Raw genomic sequence first — 10,221 nt, 5'->3', positions numbered from 1 at the left:
AGCAATGGGTTTGCTGATTATTGTGAAGTGCTTATTGGTAAGAAAATGCTTTTTTGAAGAGAGAAAAAAAATAAATAAATAAAAAATTGATGTTTTAAATAGCTATCTGGTTCCAATTCCAGCGGAATCTGGTTATGTAATTCATCGGTATGGATAGCATTTGCATGTTCTCTAGAGTGGTTTGGTTTACACATTCTTTTTCTGGGGTTTAATCTGGCAATAACAGAACTGCAGAATCCCTGCTGAACTTTTATCAATTATTTTATTTTATTTTGTAATAATATTGAAATATCTTATGTAATAAATTTAAATCTTTTTAGCATATATGATTGTTGCTGGCCTATAAAATGAATATGTAAAAGCTGGATAATCAGACATCTTGTTTTGGCAAAGGACTCTGATTTTTTACTAAGATGTTGAAACATGATGTATATGCCACAAGCATTCTTTGGCCCCAATCCTATATAGTTCTTGCTGTGCAGAAATTTATTGAAGGGAAAAGGAGAAAAATAGTCCAAAACAAACAGCTTGCTATTACAAAAGACCCAAAAAACTCATTTAATCCAAATACACCAGGTCTAATAGTACTATGTCAAGAAATTTGAACAATACATGTTCAGAATGATCTAACAAATTGGAAGAGGGACACCATCCCAATCCTTGAGACACTCGAGCAGTGGATCGATAATCTTCCCCTCACAAATCGCTGAAAATACTTTGTCGAATTCCTCACCTGGCGACCTGACCTTCTCTCCGGTCAAGAACTCGGTCCCCAAGTCTTCCCTCGCAAATTTGTACAGTGGGTATGACCTGCACTCTTTGATCCTGTTTGGAATTGCTGCATTTCCACTCTCATAAGCTCTTCTTGTGTTCTCCACTTCTCTGGGCAAAAGGGCCTTCAGTTCCTCCTCAAAAGCTCCAATCTTTAGGAAAATTGAAGTGTTAGGATTCTTCAAATCGTCGTTGCTGATCAATGCATGATCAACTAAGACATGCCTTAGCTTCTGCATTAATGGATAAGTTGTGCTACAAGGGTCATCAATGTAGGCGAAAACGTGCTCGTGATCAACCACTTTGAGCAGATCCTTTTCTGAGAATCTTGAAGAAACAAGATCCCCATTGATGCCCATTGCTAGGACTTTCATAGCCACCTGCCTCACTGTGTTCTTTACCGTGATCTTCAAGTTCTCCTCCAAGTGCCTCAAGTCGATAGCTTGGCAAAGTGCAACTAAGAAAGTTGATGACATGAGCTTCAAAATATCAACTGCTTCAGCTGTTTTTCTGGAAGATATCAAGCCTAAAGAGTTCACATCTTGGTTGTGCTGCTCAGCACTCTGAACATGGTTTGTGACAGGGTTGGCAAGGAATTGGAGCTCAGAGCAATAAGCTGCCATTGCTATCTCAGCGCCTTTGAATCCATAATCCAAGCTTGGATTCTGTCCACCAGAGAGATTTGAAGGCAGCCCATTGTTGTAGAAATCATTGACAAGCTCGGAGAACTGAGCAAACATGAGCTTCCCAATGGATGCTATTGCTAATCTGGTGTTGTCCATGGACACACCAATTGGGGTACCCTGAAAGTTCCCTCCATGTAAGGCCTTGTTCCTAGACACATCAATCAGAGGGTTGTCATTCACAGAATTGATCTCCCTCTCAATGGACTTTGTGGATGATCGAATCACTTCAATCTGAGGGCCCAACCATTGTGGAGAAGTACGAAGTGCATACCGATCTTGCTTAGGCTTTTGAAGAGGATCCATCTCGTGCAATTTCTGCGCAGCCTTGACATAGGAGCTGCCATCTAAAATATGTTCCATTATAGCTGCAGCTTCAATTTGGCCAGGGTGATGCTTCAACTTGTGTGTCAAATGGTCGGTAAACTCTGGCTTCCCTTGCATAACTTCAGCAAAAACTGCAGACAAAACTTCAGATAGAAGTAGTAATATGTTGGCCTCAAAGAGGACCATAGAGGCCAAACCAGACCCCACAGCCGTGCCATTAACAAGAGCAAGGCCCTCCTTAGGCTGCAACTCGAAGAAACCGCCATCAATGCCTGCAAGGCGGAAGGCTTCACCGGCATCCAGGGACTCTCCTTTAGGCCCCACGCACTTGGAGTTGGGCCTGCCTGTCAAGAGTCCTGCAATGTAGGACAGTGGGACTAGATCTCCAGAGGCGGTGATCGTGCCACGGAGAGGCAGCATTGGAGTGATGTTGTGGTTGAGGAGCTTTGTGATGGCTTCCATGATCTCAAACCTAATGCCGGAATAGCCCTGGAGGAGTGTGTTGATCCTTACTAGCATTGCAGCTCTTGTTGCTGATTGAGCTAGTGTGTGGCATGACTCTGTTCCATTGCCAAATATTCCAGCATTCAGAAACCTGTTGGAACAAAATATACATACATATATATATATATATATATCAATACATGGTATAAAATACTATTGACATAATCCAATCCAATTTCATTTGGGTAATATAACTTCTCCATTCACTGCAGAAAGGAAAAAAAAAAAAAAAAAAAAAAAAAAAAAACATACTGAACTATTTATTAGTATATTCTTTTGGGGACTTAACAGAATTAAAAATGAAACAAAATCAAGAGTTTATGGGTTCAAATTGGGCGGGCTAACCCAAACTTAATCTTAGCACGGGATTTTTATAGACTTTGACAACCATATTTATAATTAGAGTTCAACCTAAATTGAAAAATCCCAACTCGAACTTAATTAGGGTTGATCTTGAATTGAGGTGCCAACAACCCGAACCCAATTTAAACTCGAATTTTAATTTAATTTTTTTATCATAAACATACTATATCTATCTTCAATTATTTGAATTATGAAAAAGTTAAAGTTGTTCATCCTTTAGTCTTTTTATTAATTAAGGAACAACTTTAGTGCTTAATTAGCCCCTAATACTTTATAGAATTGGAATATTCAAATTAAACTTAAAACAAGTGGATTTTTTAAATACAAGTAACTAATTTCACGTCATTGCAGATTAAGCAATTAATTATATATGAGTTGCCCAGATCTCTTCTACTCTAATAGGTGTCATCTATCTAAGGGAATTCAAGAGCATGGGATAAAATTTAATGGTGTTGCACATATGCACAACACACTATAGCACCAAAATAATAATTATAATAATAATAAAATAAAATGTACACTATATATTATCAATCTAACTTGTCATTGTCTCAATTAAGGACCACTGTTTTTATGAGTTCTGGTACTGGGGCCCCACACTACAACAGACCCAAATGCATAAATGGGTGGACATTTTTTAATTATGTTCCTATTCACACCACTCCTCAAATTGATAAAAAGAAGAAGTTTAAAATATGTTTAAAAAAAATAAAAATAACAAAATTAAATGAAACTTTAATATTTCTCATTTATATTTAAAATTCAAAATAAAAAAATTCTTTTTATAAGTTTTAACAAGTAAGTTTGCACCAATTAATTCCTTGTTAAAATTATTTAGTTTTTTTTTTTTTTTTTTTTCGTAATTGATACTCACACATTCGTACTTTCACTCAGACTTAAACTTAAACTCTGATCTCCCTTCAAGAATAAGATACTTAATGTCGTTGAATCACTTACCCGTTAATTATTATATTATAATATTTAATTGTCAAAACAAATTATGTTATGATACTTAATTCGAAAATTGAACTTCTTCTTACATATCACATCACGCAATACAAAAGTTGAATGTGTGGAACTCTCCTACTTCTTATCATGTGTTAACATTTAGATGCAAATAAATACAGTATGAGTTGGGGCTTGCCGCAAGTTGCACCCAACAACCTTTGTTTTTTCCCAAGACGATAAAACTCTTACTGTGTCTGAAACGCTAAAAGCGTATAATTGAAATATCTTCAGTCACTCATAAGGCATTGTCCTTCCATGTCTCTAAATCATTTATCATATCATACCAAACGAATCATGTATGATACGGGAACAAATCTGTTCCGGCTTTTCCGGCATGATCGGAATATTTGGGCTCAATCTGTGTACACGAATAGGGTAAAGTCTCAAATCATATTTGTAATCGTAACTCCTAAAAATTCCAATTCAATAGATATACTCAATTGAGTCCCACCCCAATTAATATTACACATATCTCCTCGTGATTCTAAAACGATTTGGATCCACTTATGCGAGGACCATACTTGGCCATGCATGCCACTTTTTCTCTACATAAATGTAACCACCCAAATCACCTACCACACAACGGTATACTAAAAAAAATTAAAGAAATCATGTTCTTTTTTTATCAAGAATTATTCAGTAGTAATCCTAATTAAGAATTTAGGACATATAATTAAAATTAAAAATAAAATAAAACAAACCTTATAAGCTCCTTCTGAAGAGCACCTCCTTGTTTGGTCCTTCTATGTGAAGTTGCACCGAAACCAGTAGTGACCCCATAACTGTCCGTCCCTTTGTTCATGCTCTCCATCACCCAGTCACTGCTTGCCTTCACTCCGGCCCTCGCCGACTCACAGAGCTCCACCGTGACACCACTGCCCACACCAGCCCCAACCGCAGCCACCTGCGAAATGGTCAGGGTCTCACCCCCTAGCTGGACCACCGGCTTACGAAACTCCTGAACCATTTGCTTCACCTCTTCTAGATGGCTACACTTCAGCGACTCCGCGGCCATAGCCCAATTCAATGGATCTTCAACACAAAATCCATTCATCAACACCTTGTTATTGCCATTGCCGTTTCCATTCTCATGATGTGAAAACTCCATTTTTTTCATATAACAAAGTAGTCCAAGTCTCCAAGAGAGACAAAATAAATAAACAAGCTAGGATAAATGAACAAGTGCACCAAAAATTTGTGACAAAACTAGGGAATATCTATATATGGGTGCATGAAATTCACGAAATATATCTTGGAAGAAACATGAACAAATAAGATTGCATAAAGCTCCAAAAAGGTTGTGTGTTTCTTTATGTGCTGGTGATATAGATACAGAGAGTGTAGATAGACATAGAGATTATGTGTGTGTGCGCGCGCGCAATGAATTTGCTGAGGGTGGTTCACCAGTTTTGGGGGGGGGGGGGGGGGTTTAAATAAAGGATTAAATAAAGGGGTGAGTTACGTACGTTTCAAAGAGTGTGGGATGGGAAGGTGGAGGTGTTAGTTGAATAAGTTTCGTGGCCGTTTGATTCTCCATGTGATGATTGTACGGGTTAGGAACATGGCACGTAGCTCTTTTTTTCATTCTCATCATCACTTTCCTTTTCCCATGTAGGTCATAGGTCCTGTTTGGTACATGCAATTAGAGATGCACATGATATCTCTGTTTTTACCCGTCAAAACTTGAGGGAAGTGGGTTGGTGGGAGTCAATTGGGTTGGGGGATACATCTACATTTTACACACACACACATATATGGAAATGATATTTAATTTACATATGGAGTAATTTACACGTACTTCTCTTATGGTTTGTCATCATTATAAGGATCTCTCTTCTTATTTCGGAAATTACTCGAACCTCTCCTAATTTTAAAAATATCCTACACGAACTTCCATTTTGTTAAAGTTAACGGCAATTAACGACGGAAATTGATGACATCATCTACTATTCTTACTAAAATTCCAATTAATATATATATATATATATATACTCTGCATCCAATTCGACGTGATGGTCCTCCAAAAACAAGTTTTGATCTAGAAAATCCCCGAAAACAAAATCCCAAAGACCCAATATTGACACAATTCCAAGTTATTACTCTTTCCTTCTCTATATATATGCACACACGCTAATATATGCACAAGCCTCATGTATAATCTTCATTTAGTCCTCTTTCTTTCTTAATATATATATTTATTATTTTGGTAAATTTCTCTCTTTATATTTATTTTTTGGGTAAAGTACAGTCACACCCCTGGGGTTTGGCAAAAGGATACTGAGAGGAATCTTACCTCTTTTTTGGATAAAGACATCCCCTGAAGGTTTAAAAATAAACAAAGACACCCCCTTTACATGAAAAATTGATCAAATTACCCTTGGACTGTTTATGAAACTTTTTTAACTTTCCAATTTAATAAATTGGACCAATCTACCCTCACGAATAATTTATGCATAAAAAAAAAACATTATATTGTTCACTTTTTTTTTTTTTGGTTATTTACTTTATAAATGTCCCAACTTCTTAAGAATGTAGACGTCTAAAATGATTTTTTAATTCAATACATATATTTCAAATAAACTATATTTTGTTATTACTTCTTTTCTTTTTCTTTTTTATTTTTAAATTAAGATGCTTAATTCTTTCATCTAAAAAAATTAAACCAATCTTTTTTCCTTAAAATAAAAAATATGGTACCAGTATAACTTTATGCATCTTAAATTATATATCAAATATCATGCATTTCCCAATATAAAAGAAAATAGGTACCGGTATAACTTTATACATGCCTTTGTTTTATTATTATTTTCCCTTTGTTTTATTATTTTTTTTTTTTCCTTTTATGTTGGGAAATGCATAATATTGATATATAATTTAAGATGCATAAAGTTATACTGGTACCATATTTTTTTATTTTTAAGGAAAAGAGATTGGTTTAATTTTTTTAGATGAAAGAATTAAGCATCTTAAATTTAAAAAAAAATTAAAAAAAAAGAAAGAAAAGAAGTAATAACAAAATATAATTTATTTTAAATATATGTATTGGATCAAAAAATCATTTTAGACGTCTACATTTTTAAAAAGTTGGGACATTTATAAAGTAAATAACAAAAAAAAAAAAAAAAAAGTGAACAATATAAAGTTTTTTTTTTTGGTTATTTTTTTTTATTCATAAATTGTTCATGAGGGTAGATTGGTCCAATTTATTAAATTGTAAAGTTAAAAAAGTCTCATAAAAGGTCAAAGGGTAATTTGGTCAATTTTTCATGTAAAGGGGTGTATTCCTTCAGGGGGTGTCTTTATCCAAAAAACAGGTAAGTTTCATTTGAGTATCCTTTTGCCAAACTTCAGGAGGTACGACTGTACTTTACTCTTATTTTTATTTTGGTAAATTTCTATCTGTATATGTGCATATTTAGTCCTTAATCTACAGCAAAAACCCAAACACAGGTAGAGAGAGAAAGATGAGAAAAGAAACCCAAACACATGTAGAGAGAGAAAGATAAGAAGAGAAAGATAGAGGAGAGACTAATTGTAGAGAGAGAAAGAGAAGGAATTAGATCTTGTAGAGAGAGAAGGAAGTTGCAACCTCTGCAAATGTTCTAAATCTGTTGAAATCTTATAGAGAGAGAGAATTTGCAACCTCTACAAATTCACAGATCTTTTCTAGACCATTCGCAGATCTTTAGGCCTCCCCAACCCAAGCAAACATTGGCGTTGCAGAGAGCCCAGAGTTTTAGATGGGTAGTTTAGTAATTTCAGATGCGAAAGAGAGGGTATTTTAGTAAATTTTGACAGATCCGTTAGTGTATTTAATGGTCCGTCACACATAAGGGAGGTCCGTGTAGGATATTTTCAAAATTAAAGGAGGTCCGAATAATTTTCGAAACAGGAAATGAGGTCCCTGTAATTATAACAAATCATAGGAGAGGTTTGTGTAAATTATCCTTTACATATGATATTCCGGCTCAATACATAATCAGAAAACCTCTTAATTTGAGAAATGGAGGCATTGTATATTTTCTCCTCCATCTAGAAGTAGACACAGATTAATCATTAACTCATTAAGGTGGTTGCGTTGGTGGCAGTTTTTAAAATTAAACGGAATTAATTTTACAAAATCATGTTTGCTGCTTTTATTTATTGGTCATTATGGAAGTGCCGAAATGATCTCATGTTTCGCAACAAGCTATGGGATCCGTTCGATGCCGCTCAGCGGGCTCTCAAGAATTTTACTGATTTTCGGAATATCTGCTCTCAACATGCTCTCTTCTCTTTGCCTTTGCCCTCTGCCCTTATCCGTCTTCCCTCTTGGATTGCTCCACCGCTTGGACGTTTTAAGCTTAAGTTTGATGCCTCTTCCAATCCGATCTCTAAGTTTTGTGGGGGAGGTTTACTTCTTCGGAATCATCTGGGCCAACCTATTCAGATAGTTATAGTTTTTTTCCGCAATGTATGCAGCTCCTCTGTAGCGGAAGGTCTGGTGCTCCAAGAGTCCTTTCAGCTAATTAAATGTTGGGGTTACAGTAACGTAGTGTTTGAAGGTGATTGTAAACCTGTAATGTCTCTTTTTCCCACGGAAGAGGCTCTTGTGGTTATTTTTGAAGATGTTTTTATTCTTCTTACGCCTTGCTCGGAGGCTTCCCTTGTGTGGACTCCTCGTTTATGTAATGTGGTTGCTCATTTGTTGAGTAAATGGCTTTGGAAGTCAATTGTGGTGACTTGGAGTGGCGCATATGGCTCAAATGGTTGTTAAATGCTCTTACTCCCGACTGTTCTCCTTTGGGTGTTTAATGTATTTCTCGTTTGTTTGCTAAAAAAAAATACCAATAATCTTAATATCTTCTCCAACATATATAAGACCTTCAATAAGCATACCACATCATGCTTTGTTTGTCTCATTATTTTACTTACTATATATTTCTTTTAATATATTAATTATGCTTTATTTATTGTATTAATTACCAAATAAATATTGTTTTTTTATTGGTTAATAGTTTTGTTTATGGTATTTCTATTGGTCAATAATCCATACAAATTAATTTATGGTATTAATTACCAAATAAATATCACTTATCTCTTGATGAATAGTCAATACAAGTTTATTTATTGTATTAATTACGAAATAAATATCATTTTTCTATTGGCCAACAGTGTATTGGCATCAAAGTCAATACATGTTTCTTTTATCCTAAAAGATTTATTTTTTTACATTTTTTATTTTTATGTATTTATTTAATTTACCTTAATAAGAAATACTCATGTATGGAGGACTTGAACCATCCACCTTTTGTTTTAAAGTAATATGGTTGTACCTTTTGAACTTCTTATAATTTTTAAATTCTCTTACAATATCAATAGTTATTCAACATTACACTCCATATTTCTTTTATACTTAGTTATTCAACATTACACTCCATATTTCTTTTATACTTTGTAATTTATTGGCTTTCTTACCCATGAAATTGTCTTCACGTATAATTAAACTATTATCTCTTTTTTAATTGTAAAATAGTGTTTTATTATTATTATTATTTCCCTGAGCTTATTGCAAATTAAGTAGGGGAAATAAATTTTAAATAAAAATTAGAGAAGTGATAGATCTTTCGACCTCAATTGCCGACTTTGTTTTAAGAGTTCCAACGTAATCCAATCACATTGTATTCGGAAGATAAGTCAACGATTGAAGTCGGAAGACCTATCATTTCTCTAAAAATTATTAGTATTATATTAATGTACTTAGTGTAAGAAGACCTGAGTTAGTATTTCATTTTCCTTTACGCCTCAAACTACTTCAAACCAGCCTTGAGAGAGAGAGAGAGAGTACCCATTCTTTATGCTGCTACAGTAGGGTTTGAGGAGGGAGGACTTGATGTAGATCTACCTGTGATATTTACAAAGCGACGCTTTGAAGTTTGCAGTAAAAGACCCTATTATCACACTCACAAATATATAATGAAAATAAAATAATTCAAAACTCAAATCATAACTTGAGGTAATTTTTTTTTTTTTTCGGAAGGTAGTCGAAAATTCAACAATGTGCAAAAGTTCTCTCTCTGAGATTCAACCAAGTTAAAACCACAATTTGTAATTTTATATGTAATATATACCACTATGGTCTCATTTGGGAATGGTGAGATATTCCTAAACTTAGATTTAAGGAAATTTAAGTGTGTATGAGATATGTATGACCTTAATTATTACGGAGTATTTGATTGAGATAAGTATTGACACTTTTAAGTGACCCTCATAATGTGATCAATATGCATTAATAAAAAATATATATATATGCATTAATAAGAAGATTTATATTTCAGATTAGTAAACTTGCATTAAAATCCTGTAGAAGCATCTCAATAAATTCATTTAGAACACCAAATATCAAGTAAAAAAAAAATAGTAATGCAATTAAGAGAGTTCCATCATAACAAGAGTAATGAGCTATTCACCAGTGAGTAAACAGTATTAACAAATATTGTCCTTTAACTATTAAATTGAAACGATATTTTGTAATTTGTAAAAAATCAAATGAATTATTTAATATATTTTTTAATTCAAGAGTTTA

At 34.2% G+C, this 10,221-nt stretch overlaps 2 protein-coding genes across 2 annotated transcripts; one reads left to right on the top strand and one right to left on the bottom strand.

The window, feature by feature from the left end:
• Positions 1 to 510: 510 nt before the first annotated feature.
• LOC132269586 (phenylalanine ammonia-lyase-like) lies at positions 511 to 5,070 on the bottom strand. The gene is made up of 2 exons (XM_059770825.1): positions 4,358 to 5,070; positions 511 to 2,376 (listed from the first exon to the last, which is right to left on the bottom strand). Exons 1-2 carry the CDS (start codon positions 4,771 to 4,773, stop codon positions 627 to 629), a joined length of 2,166 nt encoding a protein of 721 aa, XP_059626808.1. The 5' UTR covers positions 4,774 to 5,070; the 3' UTR covers positions 511 to 626.
• Positions 5,071 to 7,779: 2,709 nt separating this feature from the next.
• Positions 7,780 to 8,412, top strand: LOC132269787 (uncharacterized). Its single transcript, XM_059771029.1, has one exon. The coding sequence runs from the start codon at positions 7,780 to 7,782 to the stop codon at positions 8,410 to 8,412; it is 633 nt and encodes a 210-aa protein (XP_059627012.1).
• The last annotated feature ends 1,809 nt before the right edge of the window (positions 8,413 to 10,221 follow it).

This window comes from Cornus florida, unplaced genomic scaffold, assembly GCF_030987335.1.
Source record: "Cornus florida cultivar Cherokee Brave unplaced genomic scaffold, ASM3098733v1 CherokeeBrave_3.0.0_Hap2_Chr08, whole genome shotgun sequence".
NCBI lineage: Eukaryota > Viridiplantae > Streptophyta > Magnoliopsida > Cornales > Cornaceae > Cornus > Cornus florida.
The sequence above is the reverse complement of the archived record's forward strand: the minus strand, read 5'-3'. Positions and strand labels throughout refer to the sequence as shown.